Source organism: Petaurus breviceps, unplaced genomic scaffold (assembly GCF_028583685.1).
Source record: "Petaurus breviceps papuanus isolate PSGF00001 unplaced genomic scaffold, PetGlider_PUasm1.0 140, whole genome shotgun sequence".
NCBI lineage: Eukaryota > Metazoa > Chordata > Mammalia > Diprotodontia > Petauridae > Petaurus > Petaurus breviceps.
Genome location: NW_027185698.1, coordinates 36,845,551 through 36,871,294, shown reverse-complemented (window position 1 = coordinate 36,871,294; position 25,744 = coordinate 36,845,551). Strand labels below are relative to the sequence as shown.

General features: G+C 40.8%; 1 protein-coding gene across 3 annotated transcripts in view; it reads right to left on the bottom strand.

The window, feature by feature from the left end:
* The window catches only part of SORCS2 (sortilin related VPS10 domain containing receptor 2), a 1,276,597-nt gene extending 1,252,466 nt beyond the window's left edge, over nucleotides 1-24,131 (bottom strand). Inside the window, exon 1 of one of the 3 annotated variants that reach the window (XM_069070295.1) lies at nucleotides 23,394-24,131. In XM_069070295.1, the coding sequence (XP_068926396.1) occupies nucleotides 23,394-23,864 (471 nt within the window). In that variant the 5' untranslated portion in view covers nucleotides 23,865-24,131. The remainder of the gene's footprint in view (nucleotides 1-23,393) is intronic. The other 2 variants (XM_069070289.1, XM_069070305.1) reach the window with 2 other exon arrangements.
* Between the last annotated feature and the right edge of the window lie 1,613 nt (nucleotides 24,132-25,744).

Here is a 25,744-nt window from a genome sequence, read left to right as displayed (position 1 = left end):
TAGAGTCCTGGGTCAGCAGCAAAACTGTTTTATCTTCCCTTTCTTTGGGCTGCCTTAATCTGAGGAATTAATCTGAGTTAAGAAGTTAATAACTGGCAATTATGGAATCAGTGGGAGAGATATAATGGCCCCATCCAGTTTTGTGGATCATCCAGTCTGATTTCCTTCATTTTTACAAAAGAAACTGAGCCTCAAAGAGAGAAGATGATGTATCCAAGATGGCACAGAAAGCCGGATTCAGAACTAGACCAAAACTCATATCTCACTCCCAGTCTAGTGCTTCTTCAAGTATATCATGTTGTGGGGCGGCCAGGTAGCACAGCGAGTAAGAGCACGGGCTCCAGTGTCAGGATGACCTGGATCAAATCCGGGCTCAGATGCTCAGCACCACACCCAGAAATACCTGACCGTGTAACCTTGAGCAAGTTACTTAACCCCAATTGCTTAAAAAAAAAAAAAAGTATATCATGTTGTATCTCTTGACAATATATTAAAAATTTACATTTTAACAGAGAGATATTATGCCTTCATCCAAAAGGATGAATATATAATACTGGAATTCCCAAATTGGAGGGAAGGAACAAGCATTTATTAGGCACCTACTGCATGCCAGACAAAATGCTTTATAAGTCCTTTACAAATATCTCATTTTGTTCTTCAAATTGGAAAGTGGGTGCTATTATTACCCTTAATTTAAAATTGGGGAAACTGAGGCAGATAGTGGTTAAATGACTGTCCCAGAGTCACATAGCTAATGTGTCTGAAGATGAATTTGAATTCAGGTCTTCCTGACTCTAAGCCCATGGCTTTATCCATTGGAAATAAAACGCATCAGTGTAAAAAATATTCAGAAGGCCTTTAAACCCTGAGAACATAGTATAATGGTAGTTGTTCCCTCTGTCCTGATTAGAGCATTGGGCAAATATTTCAAGTCATAAATCTTCATATCTTTATAATCAAGCTCTAGCCATGTTCCATTTTTGGATATTTCTTAGAACTGACCCATATCTAGTCAATGGTTGCTTACAGAGGAGTTTCCCAGTTCTATCATCTTTCTGACCACTTAAAGAGATACCAAAAGGATGAAAGGACCAAAGTTAGACTTGCCAACAAGTATAATTGGATTTAGTGGATATGTATTCCTTGCATTTTGTCCATTTTCTTCATGCTTGTCAAAAAGAAGCCCGAGGTCATGAAAATAAGAGTAACAGCTCTCACATGTATTTATTTATAATTTGCCCGTAATAATCTTGACAGGACAAGTATTGTTATGCTCATTTTAGAGATTAGAAACTGGAGGCACAGAAAGATAAAGTGACTTGCCCATGGTCACTCAGCTCCAAAGTAGACAAGAGAACATTAAAACTCAAGTCTTTTTGGTTCTAAAAGACCTGTGCTCTTTCTAAAACATGTTGGTGTCCCTAAACAGTCCAAATATTGGGGTAGAAATCATGCTTCAGGCAGGGATTGGGATGAGGTGGCATTTAATCTCTCTTCCAAATTCAAAATGGTAGCATTTTGTCTTGACTCAGTCAATCACTAGCTGTGTGACCTTGATCAAGTAACTGTCAAAAACTCAACTGTTCTTATCTGTAATAAGATGAGAAGATGGAGTTACATGGTGATTAACAAAGTTCCTTCCAGGGTTAACATTCTATGGTCTAGGTGCTAAATTCTCTTCAGGGATTCATAGTGTTTTCTATGATCCCTCCCAGCTCAAACACTCAGTGGCCTTTGTTCTACGTTCTAAAGTTCCCCTAGCATTCATGGTATATATTTTAAGATCTATTTCAGTTCTGACATTCTACAATTCCATGACTATATGAATAACTATAGGAATTGGTCCTCCTTTATCTCAATCTACCCAAATAGATCTATCCATCTCCTTCTCACCTTTCACTGACAAGGGCATTCCAATCTAGTCAAGTTATGACCCCATGGACACTCTCCCAAACCTTCCACATGTCCCCTTTCCTGCTTCTGTCATGCTCATTCCTGACTGCCTATTGTCAGATTACAGTCTTTAAATTAAAAGCTATGCTCCTTCCTCTATACCTATTCTAACCTTAGCCATTCTTCAACAACTAACATATCTCACCTTCTCAATAAAGCCTTCCATGATCCACCTATCCTCATTTATTTCCCATTTGAGGAGGTGTCTTAGCACATATATGATTTGTGTCACACAAATTGTCATGTGTCTGTATAATATTTTGTATTATTATCTTACTTTTCCTATGGGTTTATCTTTTAAATTCACCAAAATATTAAGAAATTACTCTATTCAACAAGTAAGTATTTATTTAAGCCTACTCTGTGTTGGGCACTGGGAATGAGGACAAAAACAAGACAGTTCTTGCCCTCAAGGAGTTTACATTCTATTTGGTGAAAACAAAACATTCACCAAAAAGGAAACAGAGGCAAGTAACCTCCAGGAGAAGAGAGTATGGACAGCTGTGGGTAGGGAAAAGGGAAGTGAGCAGAGGGTTCCTTGCACTATAGGAAGTAACACATGAGCTAAGCTTTGAAGGAAGACAAGGCAGAGGTGAGGAAGGAAAACGGGGAAGAGGGGGGGCTCTTCTGAAGTGGAGAAAACGTGCAGAAAAGGAGACAAGAAATAGAATAACCTCTATACAACCACTATTAGGACAATCTGAGGGGAATATAGAGTGCCTAAAGCAAAGGGAAGTAGAAAAAATACGAAACAGTAAGCTGGAGCCATAAAATGAAGGACTTTTCAAAAAGAAAAGTTTATAGTTATTCTAGAGACAAGAGGGAACCGCTGGAGATTCCCAAGTAGGGGAGCAACGTGGTCAAATTTTATCTTTTTATTTCCTCTTCTGAAAAATTAGAACCACAGTGTCTATATAATCCCTTTATAGGGGATTATGAGGAAAGGAGGAGGAGGAGGAGGAGGAGGAGGAAGAGGAGGAGCAGCAGCAGTATTTACATGGTCTTTTAAAGCCTGGAAAACACTTCACATGTTATCTCACTCAATTGTTTTGATATGATTTATCTATTTGATGTCAACTGAAATAAGGTTTATAAAGCATTTTGTGAGTTTTCTATCAACATCAGCTGTGATTATTTCTTTGCTCTAAGGCTACTTCTGGTTATAAGAGATGTCCTAAAATTCTTTCTAATTCTACCTAGCCCCTACATATAGTAAATGCTTCATCGAAACTTGATCAATGGAACTGAATTCCTCATAGTTAGCCTCTTTTCCTGATTCAGGCACCTTAAGAACTAAATTCTGGCCCCAGGTCTGCTGGATGATTCTGAGTATGTCACTTCGGCTCTCCGACCCTTGGGGCTGGATATGATGATCTTACCTCCAAGAGTCTTTCTCTGATATGATTTCCATGATATGAACCTCCTCTCCCTGCCCTGTCTTTGTTCATTCAATGAGCAAAGGGAAAACAATCCTGCCTAGTAAGGGTGTGGGACAGCTGACCCAATTTCTAGGATTACTCCTTCAACCAGTTTATTCATCTGTTTACTGAAGACAAGGGCATCTAAGTTTTAAATATGATGAGGGAAAAACTACTTCTTTGGGTGGGGAAGAAATTTCTGAGTAATATCATAGGATCACAGGACCGAGAGCTGGGAGAAACTTTAAAAGTCACAGTCTCATCACCTCATTTAAATATGACTAAAAATAAAGAGGAAATAACTTGGCCAAAGTCACAGCTTAATAAGTAGCCAAGCTAGGATTTGAACCCAGTTTTTTTGTGACTAAAGGGCACCATGGTATAGTAAAATGCTGAATCTGGAATCAGGAGAGATCTGGATCAAAGTCTTGACTTTGTCTATTACCATATAATTGGGGATAAGTCACAACCACTCAGGGCCTCAGTTTCTTCATCTTTAAAATGGGAACGGTATCTACAGAAACAATTTCACAGGGTTGTTGTGAGAATCAGCTATGATAACCTACATAAAATATCTTGCAAATCTTAAAAGTACTAGATAAATATAAAATATCATTTCCTCCCTTAAACCACTCTGCCTCTGATGTTAACTAGAGAACCTGGCTGGTTACCACTTGAGGGAGGTGGAATCCTCACATGCCCCCTCTCAGCAGTTAGACAAACTCCAAAGGTTTCTGTGGTTTCAGGTTTCTATATCACCACCCTGCCTGAACCCTGAGCTATGCGGCCCCCATCGAGATTGGACAAAATTCCAACTTGATCTTAGAGGTGAACATTCCAGGCAGTAATTCACATCAGAGAACTTGTAAAACACCAGATGTACAAAGGAGCACTTTAAAATAAAAGTCTATTCGAGATGCAGAATGTTGTATGAAATGCTATTTTTACAACAAACTACAGTACTCAGGAAATCAAGGGAGGGAGAGAGAGGGGTTTGGGATGGATAGGAGGGGGTAGTGGTTGAGAATAGCAACCGCTTAAAATTTCTTGAAAGCAAGAGTACAAATTCTGATTACTGTCCAATTTGCTATCTTGCTGGGGAGAAAAGGGCTGAAACAGAATCCTTCATTCTTCCTCAAGCTTTGCAGATGATTTACAATACCAGGTTATGATGATCAATTCTTCCTCTACTACAGCATCAACCTGAAAGCATAATGGAAAATTACTAATCTCAGAAAATATCAAAGATGCTGTTTCTCCTTCCTAGGACTATATATTGATATCACTCAGCCTGAGAATTGGATTGCCATCCAGAATGATGCTTTCAGGTAAAGGCTGAGAGTCACCTCCATTTCCAAGCCAAACTTACACAATCTTTCCTTTCTCTCCAATCCTGTCTCTAGGAAGGTTTTCCACTATTTAAACCAAGCCCAGATGTGATTTTTCTTTTTTAGAAAAGCTGAAGAAAAAATTTACTCCCTGAGAGTTTGAAGTTAGAAAGTTGGAGACATCTCTAGAGAGAGAGAGATGTTACATTTTTTTAATCATTTCACTTTAAGGACTTTTTTTCTTTCTTCTTTGTGAACTCTGGCTTCCCACTGACCCACATCATCTGGTTTGCTGAGACCCTAAGTGACAAGAGGTGGGAAGGTCTGGTGTATGTAATGGGGGCTCTAAGTCAGAAGTAAACCTGCTCTGCCTCTGCCTTTGACATCAACTGACTACTCAGAGTTTCTCTGACAGTCTTCTCCCCTGTAAAATGGGGGTGAAGATCCATACCCTATCTGGATTTGGATTAATCAGTGAGTACACTAAAGTTATTTAAAGGTTGAAAGTACCCTGTCTCTTCAAAGGGGCGATTATGGATTTAGAAATCCAGAGGGAGTCAATGGATTTCTGATGTGCAATGCCATAGAAGATTGTAGAAAAAGTAATGGACTTGACATTGAAAGATTAGAATTCAAATTCCTCTTACTCAGCCTCAACTTTTTACCCCTTATGTAACCCTGTACTGGTCTCTTACCCCCTTTAAACCTCAGTTTCTTCATATATAAAAGGGAGTTTAAAAGGTCCTGTGCTATTAATTATTCCATAGAGAGGTTTCTGTCCCTGTCATCAGGTATATTTGTCTAGTGAAGGGTATATAGACAGAAATTTCCATACAAGCATGAATTCCTGGTGTCTTAAATCTGAATATACTTAGGTGATTCATGATTGAGTGTTTACTACTTTGTCAGGCAATGTTTGATATTGTCATCTGAAAGAACCATGGCTTGAAATAGTCCCTATCCTCAAGGTATTTATATTCTATTGAAGGGATACAACATAAACATAAACACTGCTCTGGAACTCCTACTATGGGACCAGGCCATCTTTGATTAGTGTAAACTCAGCTATCCCACTATATCTGGAAGGTTTCAGACCATGCTTCATATGTATCTGGCCATCCACTTTGACTATCTTGCCATCAGCCCTGCAGGCCCACCAGGCTTTCCTTCCCCATCCCACCTCTTGCTTTGGGTTTGAATTCAATACTACCATCATATCATTGTTTCAGTAAAGGATTTGTCGACTGACCCATGGATGAAACAACTCTCATCCCTGGCTACCGCCCTTATGTATGTGTTTTCTTCCCTTATGATGTTGTGTAGAGAATAAGAGCAAGCCGAGATCTGGGTTCAAGGTAAATTTAGGTGAGGATTTATTGATTAAGTGCTGCCTGGAGTATAAACTCAAATCAGGCAGCCCCAAATTGGAGTATATACAGTGCTTATAAAGGCTAAAAACACAAAAACCACAATTGGGGAGGAGAACTAGAATAAGCAATAATGCACAGAAGCTAAGAATTGCCATTGGTTAGATCTAGAGCTCAGGGATAATTGGGAAGATGATGCAAGGGTACAAGGGTGCAACTTTTCCTGGAAAGGGGTCCCTCCCAGAACAGGGTAGAGGGTACAAGGTGAAGTGTATAGGCTAGGGGTCATGTTCTGGGTAAAGAGTGGAGGGTGTGGGGTGATGGGGACAGACTAGGGTCATGTTCTGGGTACAGGATGTGGGGACCCTGCCCTGCTTGATCAGCAGGAACAGAACAGGGTGGTCTCTTCTTAAGATAAACTTGTGCCATAACCCCAAGACTACACCTTGGGCAGTACCCAAGACTATGCCTTAAGCTGTTTCAAGCTATTACAAGGTATAGAATAGAGACAAATATATAAAGGGGCTTAATGGTGGGCTTCAAATCAAGAGATGAGTGATTTGGGTTTGGGCACAACAACTAGAATGTATGTTCTTTGAGTTCAGGGATTGTCTAGATCTTGTATTTAGATGCCAGGACTTAGCGCAATGCCTGACACATAATAAGTCCTTAATAAATTCTCTTTCATTCATTTATTCTATAAATGCTGGACATAGGCCTTGACACTGAGATCTTTCCCATCTGGAATATTGGGTTAAGTTCTAAGCACCAAAGTTATTGATAAACTGAACTATATCTAGGTAAGGACGATCATGAGAGTGAAGAGCCTGGAAACCACCTCTCAAAAAGACTGGTTGAGATAACCAGAGATGTTCAACCTAGAGAAGATTTAGAAGAGAGATAATTAGCATTACTGGAGAGATATTACAAAGAAAAATGTCAACTTAATGTGAGAAAAGTCTTCCTAATAACTAGAGCTATCTAGCAGTGGAATAAGTTGATTTTTCAATAGGTCTCATTTTGGAAATATTCAAGCAAAATAAAATAACAATAATGTCTGACTTTTTCTGGTATTAACTTGTTAATTATTTTTATTTTATTTAATAATATTTTATTTTTCCCCAATTACATGTAAAGAATTTTTAACATTTGCTTTTTAAAAAAAATGAGTTCTAAATTCTCTCCCTCTTTCAATTTGACATAATTTATATGTGTTCAATCATGCAAAACATATTACCATATTAGTAATGTTATAAAAGAAGATACAGACCTGAAAGTGGGAAAAAAAAACACAAAAAACAAAGGAAGTAAAAATAGTATGCTCCGATTTCCATTCAGACACCACCAATTCTTCCTCCCGAGGTGAATAGCATTTTTCATCATGAGTCTTTTGAGATTGTTTTGGATCACTGCATTGCTGAGAATAGCTAAGTTATTCACAGTTGACTATCATACAATATTGTTGTTACTGTATACAATGTTCTCCTGGTTCTTCTCATTTCACTTTGCATCAGTTTATGTCTCTCTAGGTCTTTCTGAAAACAGTAATCATTCTTAGCCACTACAAAAAGAGCTGCTATAAATATTTTGTGTACAAATAGGTTCTTTTCCTTTTTTTAATCTCTTTGGTATACAGAATGTCTGACATTTTTATAGTGCTTTAATTTTGCAAAGCACTTTATATACATTATTTATGTAGATCCTCACAATAACCCTACACAGTTATTATCCCCATTTTACAGATGAAGAAATGGATGCTCATATAGTATCTGAGATGACATTTGAACACAGATCTGCCTCCAAGTTCAGTACTTTGTTGATTGTGCCATACTACCTCTAAAGTATGTGTAGGTAATGGGAACCCTGCGCAGGTCTCTTGCCCCCTAATCTCATCAATCCTCTTTAAGAATAACCTCTAAAGATATAGAAAATTGGGACACTAATGTATTGTTAATGGAGTTGTGAATTGGTCCAGCCATTCTGGAGAACAATTTTGGAACTATGTCCAAAGGGCTAAAAAACTGTTCATATCTTTTGACCCAGAAATGCCACTTTAGGTCTATATTCCAAAAAGACCGATATGTACAAAAATATTTATAGCAGTTCTTTTTGTGATGGCAAAGAATTAGACATCAAGGGGATGTCGATCAACTGGGGAATGGCTTAACAAGTTGTGGAATATGATTAAGATGGAGTACTATTGTGCTATAAGAAATGACAAGCAGAATGTTTTCAGAATAACCTTAGAAGACTTATGTGAACTGATGCAAAGTGAAGTAAGCAGAACCAAAACAACACAGTAATAGTAATATTGTAAGAATAATCAACTGTGAAGACTTAGCTACTCTGATCAAAACAATGATCCAAGAAAATTTCAAAGAACCCATGATTAGAAATTTTATCCACCTCCCAAGAGAATTGATAAATTCTGAATGCAGATTAAAGTATACCTTTCTAAATTTTCTTTTTTTTCTTGGGGATTTTGTTTGTGTCTTCTTTTACAATATGGTTACTATAGAAATACACTTTGCATGATTTCACCTGTATAATCAAATTGCCTTCTCAAGGAGCAGGGTGAGGCAGGGGGAGTGGAGAGAATTTCTGATTCAAAACATTTTCAAATGAATATTAAAATGTTTTCTACACATAATCGGGAAGAATTTAACAAAATAAATAAAAATGTATTTTAAAAAAGAATAACCCCTAAAGAAGATTTTTGGGAACTGATTAGAAAGGCTATCAACTCTGTGTTACCAACCCCAAGTCCAACCAAAAGTTGATGGCATCTACTTACTCCACAGCAAAATCCAATCCAGATTTCAAAGTAATAAAGAATCTAGCTAGCAGATTGTAAGCTTTTTGAGGGTAGGAACAGTCTTGCTCTTATATTTGTATCCTCATCTAGCACAGATGAATGAATGAATAAGACAGGGCAGTCATTTAATAAATGCTTGTTAACTGATAGGAAAATAAGAAAATAAGACATTTTATTTCTAAGCAAGTCATTAACAAGATAGAGAATTATCTTTAATGAAATCAACTAAAAATAAATAAGAACTCTCTAGAATTCAGCTTCTTCATCTTAAGAAAAAGAGGACTGGAATAGAACATGGACTTGCCCGCGGTCACAGTTACTAAGTCTCAAAGACAGGAATTGAACCCGTCTTCCTGACTCTCAAGTATAAATCAGTCACTAAAAAAACACATATTTTTAGAGCCAGCTGCACTAAAGTAGCAAATTAAAAATCAGATGTGTTGGGTCAGACCATATTGATGTGAATAAATTAAGAAAAATGTAAGGTTTTCATTGAGTGTTTTATCTTTAGTGAGTGGAAATTGGATTACTTAAATAGTTGATGAGATAATCAATAGGAAGAAGGGCTCAAATCCTGAGAAAGTAAGTAAAAGGCATGTGTATTTGGAACACAAAATATTAACTTCAAGGAAAATTTATAGCTTAGTAAAAAGCTCTACCATGAATAGCATTCACTTTTACTATAGACCAGGCACTTAACTAATAAGGCTATTTCTGACTTCCAAATGTTGATAGTTACAGATTATTCCAGGCTATGATTCTAACCATTACTACCCTCCAAGTCATGTGGCATAATCTTGACATCAATGGTCCCAGCCACCCCAAGATACTGCTTCCCAGGACTCCTCAGTGCTCAATCCTAGGGCCCGGCATTCAAGGCCATAACTAATCATAGCTTCCCTTTCCAATACTATTTTCCTCCTCCTATTTATACTAGAGTTTAAGCCACTGAACCACTTGACATTTTTCATACATATCCATGCTACCCTCCATGCCTAAAATGTCTCCCCTTCTCTACCCTTTCACCTGTTGACACTCTACCCAATCCAATCAATGTTAACTTCTCCAGGAAGTTTTCCTTAACTTCCCATCACACTTGAGTTGTATCTCTAATATTCATTAATGACAATTTGTTTGTATCATGTTGGAGGGATAGTGACCAGACCTATGATTTTCTAGGTATGGGAAAGTCCTGATGAGGAAACCCTTTCTATCTGCACATGATCTACCACTTACAGTCTTAGAATGTTACCTGGGGCACTGAGACATTAAGTGAACTTCCCAAGGTCATACACTCAGTATGTGTCAGAAATAAGAGTTGAACCAAGAGTCTTACTGACTCTAAGGCAATAGTTTCCCATCAATAAAAGGGAGCTTAGCACAGATGCTAGCATGTTCCATGATTCTATGGTGGTCTGTTACTGCACCCCCTCTAATCAGCAAACATTTATTAAGCACCTAAGTAACTCAGTACAAGACTAGTCATTGAGAATATAAAGAGGAGTTTGCATTCTCCTAGGGAGATAGATGAGAAAAAGGATAGAGTGTTGGGCTTGGAGTCAGGAAAACATGAGTTCAAATCCTGCCTCAGATATTTGCTAGGTATGTGATACTAGAAAAGTTACTTAACCTCTCTCAGCCTGCCCCTTCTTGTTCTATGGCTTGACCCTATGGCTTGGGATGCTCACTCCAGATACATGATCATGGGCACTGACATAAATATTTCTATTCAAGGACACTAGGGTTGATATTCTTTGGGGACTCAAATAGTACCCAAAAAGCAAATGAACATAGATTAAATGCCTGCTGACAGAAATCAGCTGTTACTCAGTCCTATCTACTAATCTGTAAGACTAAAAGAAAAACTTTTCAGAGTAGTATGGGGAGAACACAGGTTTGAATGACCTATTAAGCAGGCACATTAAGGCAGTCTGTACAGGCTCATATCCTGACCAGAGAAGAAGGGCAAGTTTAAACACTATCTGGTCAATGCTTCGGTTCCCAAAGTTGTGTTTAGATTTTGTTTGAGCCTTCCTCAGAGTTGCCATTCAGAGAATCTCAGTATGCTGGCATTGGAAGAAATATTAAAAGATCTATATTCAAGTTTTTACAGAGCTTGATTCCCTGATGAAATATCAGTCTTTTGAAATTCAAAGAAATCTGTGAATTTTATTTATTTTATTTATTTTTTTATTAATAATGACTAATGATTGATGATCATGGAAGAAAATAGCAGCAAAATCAACAATAATAACTGCCATGTTTATTATTATAATAATAGTGATAATAGCTGGCATTTTTATACCTCCTACCATGTGCCAGAAATGGGGTTAAATGCTGTACAAACTCAAGGCTTCTTGGCTGCAGGTCCATTTTTCTACCCAGAGAACTACCTAGCTCCCTCTAGCTACATCACCATTAATTGGTACACATCCATCCTCTTATCTCATTTGTTCTTACCAAAACAGACAGAAACTGTGCCATATCTGTTATTTCATTGGAATAGAGAATTCATAGATGAGAATTCTTTTACCAATGCATATTAGCACCATTCTGGCATCTCTGCTCAGAGCAAATGAGAGGTTAGGTGATTTTCCTGGGGTCCAAAGAGCCAGGATGTGGCAGAGATAGGACCTGAACCTGGATGTTCCTGGCTGCAAGGCCAGCTCTCCATCCCCTTCTGTCATACTATCCCATGCATGTAATAAAAGTTATTCTCTTACCAGTTTACAAATAAGGAAATTGAAGCCTTGAAAGGCTGAGACATACCATCGGCATAGAAACTCCTTTAGGACAGAGATTGTTTCATTCTTTGCACCCTTAGCAACAAGCACTGTGCCTTACACATAGTAAACCTAATATTGATTGCCCAAGGTCACAGGGCTTATAATTTTGGGCTCAAATTAGGGCTCAAATCCAAGACTTTGGACTCTTAGGTCTAGAACTCTGGCCACTATATTCACATTGCTTTCTTAGAATGAAGTATATACAAGGGATGATGGAAGCTGGCATGGATATAGGACTTTAAGGTTTGAAAATCACTTTAAATACATCAGCACATTTGATCATCAATCAGTCCTATACAGTTGGGGCTTTTTTTATCCCTACTTTAGATGTAGAAGAAGAATAAAATGACTTGTCTATGGTCACGCATCTAGTGTCAAGGTAGAATTCAAATCTAGGTCTCTCATGACTACAAGTCTATCATCCTTGTCACTATAATACTACATTGCCTCTCTTGAAGTGAATTATATTTCGGAGATAAAATTATTTTGACCCTTATCTTCCCACATTTTATCTTTCTCCTTGGAATGAGAGAACACAGGTCTTGTAAATCCTACCAGTCCTAATGGTTGACATTTACACAGTTCTTTAACATTTGCACAATACTCAATACGCAATGCCTCACCTCATTTGGCCCTGAAACAACCATATGAAGTAGTTGATATTTTTATACCCATTTTACAGATGATAACACTCAGACTCAGAAAGGTTACATGACGTACCTAAATCATACATACCACCAGTAATTCTAAAGGCAGGGCTTCCAAAGCCCAGGTCTTTCTGACTCCCAAGTCAGGTGCTAGAACTACCTACTCCTCTCTATTCCCCTGTGACAAGCAGAATCTTCCATGTATTGCAATTCTAACAAAAAATGGTTGGTCCTACATTTGCTATTAGCGGATATTCTGTATTTAAAGCAGTGAGGCAGGGCTGCTTGAGAAGAGCCTCTGAGACCAGACACTTAAGGGCATGATGTCATCAGAGCAAACAAATACTCTCTCCAGCTAAAGTCTCCTTGGGCCTGAGAAGGTTTTCTCCTTGTTTCTGAGCCTTCAGAAATGTGTACAACACACGCGTATACATACATACATACACACACACACTTGCATATGCATACACACAAACAGAATTAGAATTGGTCTGAACACAAGAATTGGTCTGAACACTCCTTTCTGCCCAACTTTTTGTTATTCTAATCTGAACTTCATTTATCTTTGAACATCAGAAAATGTCGTTGGGCAAAGGATGTGCTTGCCTTAGAGTCAAGACAAGTTCAACATTACAGGAAATTATCAGCAAGAAAATTACTAAGGAAGAAGAATGGTGTTATTTAAAGATCTTAAGGCTGGTGTGAGAAGAAACTAATTAAATGATTGCAATTTGCTGTGCAAACAAAGTCAACCGAATGTTAGAGAAATGTGAAAAAGAGGGAGAAAAAACCACAAAACTTTCTGGCCTCCAAAGAACATCAGGATATGTTTGGCATTTCTTTTTTTAAAGCCTCTAGTGATAGCCCCAAAAAACTGAAATGCAAAATTTTCTACTCATCTTCCTAAGATGCGAACTGAGTCAAAAGGGGAATAAGGTTATTTGGCCAATTTGCACTCTCTGCAGCATCATGGAATTTTAGGCCATAAAATGAAAACCACCATTGCTTCTAACAATTGACTGTATATCAATCAATAGCTCACGTTAAGGCTAACAACTCGTTGTGTAAGGCTTCATTTTACAATCTTCTCTAGACAGGTCAGGGAATTCTTTCCCACTTGTTGAAACCTGTAACAAAGTCAGACAGTCAGTCAGACTGGTGTGGGGCATTGGCCGTCCGATGTTTCCATGTCTTCACTTGCCAAAGGTTTCAATGGAGCCCTATCAGGGCCCAAGCTTAGCTCTGCTCACATCCAGCTGCAACACCATCAAGGGATTCCCACAGCATTATACAGGATGTGAAGCAGGCCCAGAATACAGCTTTTCATTATTCAAAATATGCCTGGGAATAAAGCGATGGCTCGTTTTCATGGTTTCAGAGGACTTGTTTGCTCCCTGGCTCCTTCCTTTCCCAAAATAATGGGAGGGAGCTGGCCAGGCATTATGGTTGTAGAAACTGCCTGCCTTCCCAAATCATCAGCAAGAAAAAATATTGGCCCCCATAGGCTGGCTTTACATTCCCCCTATAGGCCTCCAATCCAGAAGCTCTGGAAAGAGGAGAAGCTGAGATGAAGATGGCTATTTGTAGAATCTATACATAATTCATTCTTTAGAGCCTGAAGAAAAAGAAAGGGAACCTGGCCACTAAATGGGAGAAAGTTTACAAGCTCACCACAGTTTCCTATGGACTGAAAAAAATGCAAAGTGATCATCAATGCTGTAAGAAGAGTAGGGCCTTTCAGTTTCCTGGAGGAAGAAGGGGGTATAGGTGCTGCCATGGGCAATATACAATGAACAACTGATCAGATGATGGTTTGAGACAGCTACATGGTACAATGAATAAAGGACCTGACTTGAGTTAGGAAGACCTGAGTTCTAATCCTGCCACAGATACTTACTAACTATATGACCTTGGACAAATAATTTCTCTGTGTCTCAGTCTCTTCATTTCTAAAATAAGAGTAATAATAGTACTTATCTCCCAGGTTTGATGTAAAGATCAAATGATTTGACATGTGCAAAATATATGCAAACCTTCAAGTGCTATATAAATGTTAGCTATTATATTAATTCTTGTTAGGTTATGGCATAGGGACTTCTATGTAGGTATATAGGGGAGCCAGATAGTGGGAACATGGCTCATAAGTCAGATGAAAATAACCTATACAAAGTGGTGGTGAGAATGTATGTGACCTAAGTACAGGCACAGAGATCAGCTGAGCCTGGGAGGAATCTCTATAATCCCATCTTGCCTGGGTTCATTCATTATTCTCCCCTTATGTCATTGTGGTGAGCTGGGGTTGTTCAAGGGAAGGTGAATTAGTCTAAGATCATGGTGAGCCAACACAGCCATTACCCATAAATGGCACATAATCAGAGCTGGAGGCTTAAGTTATGGTGGAGTCGTTTCAAATCTAATCTAGAGGCACCAAGCTTAACAGTTTAGGTTGAGCTTATTCCTCAGAGAATGACTCCTGGCAATGGGCATCAGACATGGGACAGAAATCTTCCAAGTTCTTCATTCATTTTTATAGTCCTTCTAACTATACACTCCCTTGTGCCACTGAATAAAACTTTTCTTCATTTCTGAAAAGAAAACAAATAGTTCTTAAGACATATATAAAAAGAACAATTAACTACATTACAGAAATTCTTAACAAAAATCAAGGAGGAAAGCATCCTATCCTATCCTATCCTCTTTGTGACAAATATGGTTCTGATGCCTGAACCAGAAAGAAATAAAGCAGAGAAAGCTTTATATTAGTACTTAGCAAAATTCTAAACCAAGCAAAAGAAGGAGGTAAATTTATGACTTTCTTAAATGACTCTTAGGAAACTTCATGCAACTGGAAATTAAATAGTTATGAATTCCAAAGCAGATTCAAAAGGTGTGTAATTGTTTTATTAAAAGCACTATTTATGTGTGCTCACCTAACTTCTTTTCATTTGAGTGCTGTAGGCAGGGCCTAAATAAATACTTATTCATTTATTGGCCCTTTATCTACATATTCCGGATGCCATGAATACAGGTGCTGAGGATGGGCAGAAGATGTACCAGTGATGAGTGCCATAGACATATCTACATCCTTTAGAAAAGCACTTGCTGTCTTTTCCTTTGTAATTGTTTTATAGGCCCATGAGTTTGAATGTTAAAAAGATTTTAGAGGTCCACTAGTCTATCCTCATTGTCTCCTAGAAATGCTAGATATAAGACTATGGTCCATAATCTACCCCCACTATGCATAGCTATACCTACTCAGTCTCTGTCTAGGGCCCTCTCTCCTCTTCTATTTCACTTGGCAGAAGCATCAACTCCCATAGGTTCACCTCTCTTCTCTATGCAGATAACTCCTCCATCTAGACATCCGACCCTCATCTCTTTCTCCAGAGCTCTGGCTTCATACCCCTAACTGCATGCTAGATATCGCCACCTAAATTTCCCAGAGTCACTTTAAACTCAACATGTCCAAACTAGAATTCATCGTCTTTGTTTCTAAATCCATCTCTCCTCATAACTACCCTATTTCTTTGGAGGGGGCCATTTTTCTTTCAGTCACCAAGGTTCATGGCTTCAGAACCTCAAATGATTCCACAATGCCTTTCAGGTAGACTACAAACTCCCCTCCTTAGAGGGCCTCATACTCTGGCTCCAGCCTATCTTTCCAGAATGAATGCACATTGACTCCCCTTCACAGATGCTATACTCCTGCTCCCCCATTCGTACCATTCTATCTCCTTCTTGTGTGCCTTCAAACAGATTATTTCTGCTACCTGCTTTCCTTCCTCATTTCTACCTGCTGGAACTCCAGGTTTCCTTAAGGCTCATTTAACCACCACCTCCTCACAGAGACCTTTTCCTGATTCCTTTTTTTTTTAATTTATTTATTTACTTTTTGTTTACAACATTCAGTTCCACAGTCCCTTGAGTTTCACATTTTCTCACCCTCTCTCTCCTCCCCACTCCCCACCATGGTGACATAGTTGTTAGTGCCTCTTGATCAAATTACTTTGTATTTTCCTAAAGATATTTTGCTTTCACTTATCTGTAAACATATCATATATCCCTAATAGAATGTAAGCTCTCTGAGGACAGAAACCATGTCATTTTCATATCTGTATTCTCAGCACCTGGAAGTCTGGCACCTTATAGGCTCTTAATAACATGGCCACATAGGTAACAAGACAGCTGACATTTGAACCCCAGGTCTCTGCTGCTAAACTCAGAACTTTTTTCCACTTCTTAATACTGCCTTCATGCATTCATTATATTCATTTAACCAACTCGGGGCACAGTCTTCATCCAATACCTCCTCTCCCACCATGATACAAAGCTAATCCTGTTTTCTCAAAGAGTTTGAGGTCCGACCAAGAAGCAAAGACTTTGAGTACAGTCCTGGTAATGGGGCAATTGCTGCTGTCTGAATGGGAAGAAGCTTCTCAGTAGATCAATCATTAGGCGATGAATTTTTTGAGCTCTATCAGCTCACAAAGTCTATGTTTAATAAACCCTTGCTAGATGAATGAATAAGTAGATGGATTAACTAATTATTTCATCCCCAGAGGTAAAAGAGAGGTGATCCATGAATTTAGATAAGCACAGCTAAAATCTAGTTGTAAAAGGTCAATAGAAAAATTCAGAGTATTTCTTCTGCAGAACTGTCTGACACAGAAGTGTTGATATTGGACCTCTCCACCTCGCTTGGTCCAGAAGTTCAAATTTTACCATCTTAGCTATCCATATGTATAGTATCTATAACCACAACACCTAGGTCAACTATCTGAACAAAACTGCCTCACTAGAAGAGAAATGAGGGGGCAGCCAGGTGGCCCAGTGAGTAAGAGCGCCGGCCCCAGAGTTGGGAGACCTGGAATCGGTTCTGCCCTCAGACACCCACACAAAATAACTGGCTGTGTAACCTTGAGCAAGTTACTTAACCCCAATTGCTTAAAAAAAAGAAGAGAAATGGGGGACATCTTTTCTGCCTCCCTTCCCTCCAAGAATTATATCAGACTGAAAGGTAATGCTCTGGGGTTGGACAATACACCTCTCAAATGAGCTCTGTGAAACAGATTTTTTTGGTGGGGAGGGAGTCAAGTATCACAGAATCCTCCAAGGGGAAGGGATTTCAGAGAACACTTTCTTATAAAATCCTTGATGAGTAGGGTCATCCAGCCTGTACCTAAAAACCTCCCATTATGAGGAGCCCATCACCCTCCAAGGCAATTCATCCCACTTTTGGATAGCTTTAAATTTTTAGGAATTTTTTTCTTCTTTCAAACCATAATTTATCCCTCTGAAACTTCTACATACTGCTGCTAGCTCTGTCTTCTAGAATAAAGTGGAACAAGTCAACTCTCCTACCTAGAGGAGAGTTCTTCAGATACTTGAAGATAATGATAGTCTACTTTTGAAAACTAGCTTTTCCCAGTCCTCTATCTTATTTCCTTCCCCCTGAGATTACCTCAAACCTACTCCATCTGTATCTTCTATGTATGTTGCTGTTTGCATGGTGCCTCCCTCATCAGACTGTGAGCTCCTTGAGAATAGGAACTATTTTTTGTCTTTCTTTGTATCTCTAACATTTAGCATAGTGCCCGACACATGGTAGGTATCTAATAAATGCCATGTGACGACTACTCCAAATCTTCTCTTTTCCAAACTAAACATGCCCAGGACCTTCAGACGATCTTTTCATCAAATGGCTTCTACTCCTCTCATCATCTTGGTTACCCTTCCCTCAATGTGTTCTAACAGTTTGGTAATACCGTTATGCGCACATGCTCTGGCTGCAAAGGTGGCTGACTTATCTTTGTTTAATGAAAGCTAAGTTCTTAAATTTTAAAAAAATCCTATGTCTCTCCACCATTGTTTTCTGAAGCTAGAACTACGTGTGTTTCTAGTCCCAAATGCCAAAACTCTTATCTGTTGCTTCCTATATGTTTCAAGAATTCAGAAGCTCACTGGATAAATACAACCTTGGCACATTACAAATCTAACCATTAATGTAAATAATTTTATTAACTAATTTATTAATGTAATAAATAACATTTTGTTATATGTTATTATATAATATACAATATTATATAACATTTATAATGACATTATATAACAATAAAATAATATTTTATTAATGTAAATAAATAACAATGCATATTTATCCTCAGAGCCCTTCCTAGAAATCGCCAAACTATGACATGTCCAGTTCCCAACTCTTGTCACCTGTATCCTGGGACAGTGGGATGTGTGTGTATGTGCATTCTTATAAACAAACTCTTTCCGATCATTCTTCATCACTTTGACAAGGGTACCTCAATGGGATCTCATTGCCAGCTGCTCCTTCCTGATGATAAACTATGAAGAGGCACTCTGACATAATCATTATCATACCTTGGCCTTTCTCTTTCTCTGACTCCACAGCATAGATCCTTTTCTGTGATATACAAGGCAGGGAAACACTTGATCTTGACAAAATCCATGGCAAATGATCATTCCCTCCCCACCACTACCCTCCCAGAAGAGTAACGAATGATAAATGGATCTCCCTGTTGGTCAGGACACACCCTCAAAAGCATGTTGCTTCAGAATCCCTAACTTTAAAACAGCTACTGACTCCAAAAGTGACATGCACATGCAGTGAGACAGATGGCATTCCCACCTTCAAGCAGATTTCAAGTGGTTGACTGGGAATAATCTGCAATGGCACGCGCACGAACACACACACACAAACACACACACACACACACACACACACACACACCCCAAAGGACAACCATAGAGTGGGTTACAAATTAACTTTATCACTAGAATTTTCTTAAACTTGTCCAGTTAAGGAATTGGAGCACTTTACAAGAAAGCTATTATGGTTTTTGAATGTTCAAGACTGAATGTAAGCCAACTTTGCTTTACACAGATATTCTAATGGAAATAAAAGTAACCCTTGCTGTTGCCAAAAAGGGAACGTACATGCAAAGGCAGACACACAAGCAGTGCCCTAAAGCAAAACCCCAGAACCCAAAGTAATCAATGGCTCATAATTGATAATAGTCGCTGAAAAGAAAAATCAACATCAGCTGACCCTTTCATCATGAGCAAAGGAGAAATCCACTTTGGAAGTATCCAGACATGGGGTGTTATGGTCCTGGCATCAAAATATGCAGAAATATCCAATTACACAAGCCCCGGAGCTAGTGGCCAATCTACTCAGAACTGCTCTGTCTCCAATAGCCTTCCCAGTCACCAATCCTTCAGCTATCCTCTCCTACTTGATGGCACAAAGTGGCCATGTGAAATGTTATAGCAAATTCTGCATGATTTCAGGAGTTCATAGTTCAAATTAATTGATGCATTCAAGTTGGGGTCCTTGCAAAAGGCTGGGCTCTCAGGTGAACTAGAGTTAAAATAAGGCAAATTCCCAGAAACAGTAAAAGCTCAAAGAGATCGAGAACTTTCTGGTTGGTTTTTCCTCCTATATTCATCAGTAATATGATACCACTCCCTGCAAGGTTATATAGACATTACACAATGCCTAGCACTAGGTAATATTTACCCACTTTCAAATAACACCTTTCGCACTAAGAGATCAACAAAGGAGAAGAGAAAGAAAGGGGAGGTGGGAGTAGGGAAAAACCAGCACACTCTCAAACAAGCCGCCTTAGAGACACCAACAGAAAATAAGAGTTCAGATGAAACATTAATTTAACATAGGATGATTTACTTCTATATGTAAACATCAGAGAGAAAAATTTGAATTTTTGAATTATTAAAAATTGAAAAACTGAATGACAAAGAAGTTATATACCCTTATAAGGTTGTAAAATAGATGGAGTGACACAATACTTTTCAAAAACTGCTTCAGAGAATTCTAAACGAAAACTAATAAGTGTTCATGCTTGGGGAAAGAAGGCTTTCCTTAGAGTCTAGCTACAACTGTGTGGCTATTTCTTCTCCTGCTAAAGAAGGAATTCCACTAAGATACATACCTTCCAAATCTATCCCCTCTGTCCAATTTTTTCGGCCTTGTAAAACTTATGGCACCTTACAAAACTAGTTATTCTTGACCTCTTTTGACCAAATCTGCAACAGAGGATGGTTTTGCTACCTGCCCAGTAAACTTAACAAACCTGCCTCCAGGGGATTCTCCTCCTCCCCCCTCCCCCACCACCATGGCGCTTTGGATTGGACTAGAGAACAAGTATTTGCTATAAAATAAAGCCATGTCAAAGGCAATGGGAGAGGATGCTGAGGAAGAAGCAAAGAGTGAATATCTAGAAAGCCATAACTTCTAGTAGAGAGGGGCCTAGGGGAAGGCAAGTTCTGTGTAACACACGGGGAAGTATAAAGAAGGGCCCTTTTTAGCATGACCTTTTTATGAATGCACATAATTTTCATGCTGGAGAATCCCGTTCTCCCTAGCCCCTAAGGATTGATTTTGTGATAAGTCAGGTTGAATATTTTGCAGAGAAAGGCTCCAGGGGACAGTAACACAGAGGAGGTGAACATTTCAAACTTTGCTTAAAGTAAGCCAGAAAAGCCTCATCCCAGCTCTGTTTGAAGAGAAGGGAACAATTCTCCATTTATAATGTAGTAAATACCAACCGAGTTGGGGAAAAAAAGAAAACATTTAAAACTAAACTTTGATATATTCTTCCTTGTCAGTATACACTGATGGCAGTTTTTCAAAGCCTGAGATCCAAAGGACCACAGTTTTCATTTTCTTCCTGGTGGGAAGAATCGTCCAGGTCACCACACAAAACCAAGACTTCTTGGCACCCCTACTTTCTAACGTCGAAACTGTTTGAATTTTCATTCTGGTGATTCTGCTATCAGATTAAAGCCATCCTGGCTTTCCTTTCTACTGATCCTCAAAGATGTCACATCTAGGGAAGGGAAGGGAAGAATGGAACTGTGTTCAAACCAAAAACACTCCGTAAGAGCCACAATCCCATATTTGTCTTGCCTCCATCCAATATATACTTCTGCTTTATTACAGCTCTCCTCTTCCACCTCCCAGTGGGCAAAAAAGATAGATCCTCTCCCTTTCCCTCTTCCACTACACTCTTCACAAAACCTCCCCCTCTCTACGGTAGCTCCACCCTCAATGCATCGCCTAAGTGACAAGGCTCTCCTGCCTGTTTTTCCTCTGGCCCCGGGTTTGCACACAACACAGCACTGTGTTTTACTCCCTCTTTCTGGAGGGAGAACCACATTTAAGATAAAGATTCCAGTTTGAAATTACAGAAGGGTAAAATCCATTCTAGGTAGGTAGGAGCCTCCGGGACACCACAAGGAACCCAATTACAAGGTTATTTATTTGGCCCGACCACAAAGGAAATCATACTATTTCTAGACTCTGCAAGTTAGAGTCCTTTCTGTTGACAATACATTTCTGATATTTCTCTCTGCCCAACGATGCCCCAGCATCCTGCCGACCTTACACTTCCTCAAATGAACCGAAACTAGCAGCCCCTAGCCACTCAAACTGATGTAGGCTGCAAGTGGAAACTGGAGGATTGCCCTAGTCTGGTAGAATTCCATGCCATTTAAGCTCAGCTCATTCAATTTCCTTTTCTCAATTTTCCTCCCCCATTCTTTTTTTTCCCCCCTACCCTTCTTCCTTCTTCCCCCCCCCCCAAAAAAAAAAAAAAAAGGAATATGACAAAGTAAAGAAGTGACGCTGTCTAGCTCTGGCTGTCCCGCCTCCCACTGTCTGGGAGAGAAGGGCCAGGTAGCTCAGAAGCTCTCAAATCTGACCTTCTATCCCAATGCGTAAGCTCTGGTTTAGAGGCGGTCACATGCAATAAAAGTAAGGGGAAGCAGCCCTGGGCTGCCTACACAGTCAGTAGTTTCACAGAAAACCTAATCCTTAATTGCCTGTCTTCCACGAGCTTACAGTCTGAGTGAGACTGCAGATGAACAAGGCAAACCGCCTTTTGTGGACGCCAAAGTGGACTCTAACTCCACTTTCCCCGGTGAAAACTAGTAGATCAGCAAGCCATTTTCAGGGGCCGTCATCAGTTGTCATTCTTGAAGGTTTTCACTGGAGAATGCCTCCTGGCCGAGCTACGTTGAATTCATCCTCATCTCCCATCACCCACCGTTCCTTCCTACTCCGAGTATTGCCCACGACCCCAGGGCAATATGCCACTGTCGTTAGCTCCCCCAAGCCCGGTGATCCAATAACAAAATCTGTCTGAGGCATCCATATAGAAGGGAGGGAAAAGGTTCCCCAGAGATAGTGGATATCTTAAGGGAATCGATAGGAGTCTCAACAATTTAATCTGAGACTTTATGAGATGTGGAGAAAAAGAATCTTCTCGCTGCGACTCTCCCTTCCAAACATAGCCTTCCTATAAGTTCTCGGACTCAGGCGCTAGCAACATGATTCACCTGAAAGGGATTCATTCACTGAGTGCCCATCATTTCCTCTGCCCTCTGGGTCCCTGCCTCACCCCACTCCCCACCCCCGCTCCTGGCTGAAGGGCGACCACCTGGAAAAGTACTAATCCTGGAGCCCCAGCTCCATTTCTGAGGGGGAGCCCCAGAGAAGCGCTCTGCTGGGATAGGGCCCAGCACTTAACTCTGCAAACTTCTGGGGAAAGTGCTCTGCGGAGAGAAGGGGCGCAACCTCCCCGCTGGGGAGAGGGCTGGGTTGCCTCAGACCACAGACAGCTGGAGTTCCAGGGTGGGTTAACAGGGAAAAGCGACGCACCGCCAAGCTGACGGGACACCTATTCCCACCCCCATCCGCTTCCTTAGACCATCTCCTCAGTTTTTCCCTGCCCGTACGGGCGCACTGGACGCACCCCGAAAGCCTCCCATCATCAACCCCTCCATGACTTATTAAAATTTTTCAAAGCTGCAACCGTAAGCAGAGAAAAGTAGCGACGGGCATCAAGTTAATCGGCAGGATGGGGGCGGATATGGGACGGAGCGGGGCGCACAAGTCCCCCACTCTCCATCATGCTCCCCCCCCCCAAAAAAAAAGCCAGAGGAGAAGCAGCGCCGGGCTAGCCCAGGGAGGAGACGAAGAAGGACGGGGCGGAGGGGGGAGAGAAGAGAGGGGGCTCGTTGGTCACTTACGCTGCTGTTCTCGCCGGTCCAGTGCACCATGGCTTGGTTGTGGGTCGCATCCCCTTTGAGCACGAACGAGGTGCTGATCAGAGAGACCTGCGCCCTGGGGGATGCTCCAGCCGCCGCCACCGCCGCCGCTCTCCGAGAGCGACTCTTCCAAGCCGCCGGGTCGCCTCCTTCCCCGATACTGAGTGCGCTCCGGTCCGCGCCTGCCTCGGGCTCCGCGCCGCCGCCGCCGCCACCACCATCACCGCCACCACCAAGGAGCGACTGGTCCAGCGGGCTCCTTCCAGACCGGGTCACCCAAGAGCAGGGACCTTCGCCCCCCAGCTCTGGGCACCGCAGCGCAGCCCCCGAGGTACAGAGCAGCAGCAGCAGTAGCAGCAGCAGCGGTGGCGACAGCAGCTGCGCTCCGGGGCTCCGGGCTCTCCCCTCCGGGAGGGTCCGTGTCCGAGACTGGGGTGTCCCCCTTTGCGCCATTATCTTCTTCTGATGCGATAGTGACAGGCTGGGATGGGAATGTAAGACAGATACACAACCCTAGGAGGAAGGGCAGGAGGGAAGGAAGGAGGGAGAGAAAGCTGGAGAGCGAGAGAGCGCGAGAGGGAGACGGGAGGAGGAGGGGAGGGAGGGAGGAGGGTTTGTAACCAAAGCGAGGATTTACATAGGAACCACAACTTGCTTGGGAGCTCCAGGCTGAGCCAAGGAGACGCATCGCCATCTGCCGGCCTCACCAAGTGGGACCTGGGCTTCCTAGCATCCAAAAAGGCAGTCAAGAGGAATCGTAAGTCATTTCTTTCCTTCACGTTTACAAAGGGCTCAAGAGTCCTGTGAGGTAAAGCCCCAGTTGACAGAGGAAGACACTAAAGCCCAGAAAGGGGAGTCCACTTGCCCAAGGTCACACAGCAAGTAGCAGAATAAAGACTAGAACCCAGGACTCTAAACCAGGCCTCTTCTCAAGACACTATCCCTCCTCTACGTTGACTCAACACACTGCTGCTCTGGCTATGGCCCAACAGAAGAAGGACCAGGAAGATCTTTAGGGCTGGGTCACAAATTCAGAGAGGAGGCAGAAAGACTAAGAAAGTAGGTAAAAAGTTACAGGCATCAACTGGCATTGACCAGTTGGCCATCACAGTTGTTAATGTTTTCACCAACTCATTATCAATAATAATGATAGCTCCTATTTCCTTAGCACTTTAGATTTACAAACTACTTTCTCCACAGAACTAAGAGGTAGGCAGTCAGAAGGGCAGGGGTTAACCCTCAAGCATTTCATAGAGTTGGAGAATCCCTAATCTCTGAGGCTCCAAAGGTCTCTCATCAAAGTCAAAACACCTGAATCTTTTGAAGTCATGAGGCATTTCTCCTCCAATACAAACAGACTTTTCTCCGTCTCCAGACATTTTATCTGAAGCTCTGTAATATTCTTCCTCACTGACTCCCCAAATGTATATTAGCCACTTGGGTTCTAATCTATCAACCACTCAGACTGAAAGGTTAAACCTAAAGGCTGAAGGAGGAAGGGAAGAGGGAGTACACAGAAATGTGGAGAGGCTGTGGCGATAAAGAGATGGGGAGGTACTTCAGAAAAAGCAGAGGTTGTTAGGCCATGAGAAAGATGGAAGGAAGGATCTGGGAAGGGTGTTGCAAGTAGTACCCCCTCCCCTCCCCGCCCCTGGCACAGACCTTCCTAAGATCCTGATTGAATTATTATAGTGGTCAGAATCTAAGCTGGTAGTATCAGGTCAGTTCACCTCTGAGTTCTTTTTTAACATTTTTTTTTGCTTTTTGGAGGGCAATTTGGGGTTAAGTGACTTGCCCAAGGTCACACAGCTAGTTTTTGGGTTAAGTGTCTGAGGCTGGATTTGAACTCAGGTCTTCCTGACTCCAGGGCCTGTGCTCTATTCACTTTGCCACCTAGCCGCCCCCACCTCTGAGTTCTAAACTGCATAATGTAATTAGTTTTCTCTCCACTTTATCCACAGAAAACTAAGATCACTAAAGAGAGTGATCATATCTTTTGGTTCTGCCACAAAGTTCCTCATTGGGCTAACACATGCCTTAAACCCTCAGGAAATACTTGCTGGGTTGATTAGTCATTCTAACCACTTTAACTTTACTTGATCCACCAGACAGTGAAGAATTCTCTCCCTGGCTCCTTCATGTCCCTTTCCCTATGTTCATCCTACTCATGCTCTCTCACAGCTATTCAAACTAAAAATAACAACAGCTTATTTGAAAGCACCATGATATCTTTCATCTCACTTATATTCTCTCAAAAACCCAAGTGAATATGTGATCTCATCATTTCTGGAGTTCTCTCTAGGGATGAAGACTACAACCCATCCAAGCCTGCC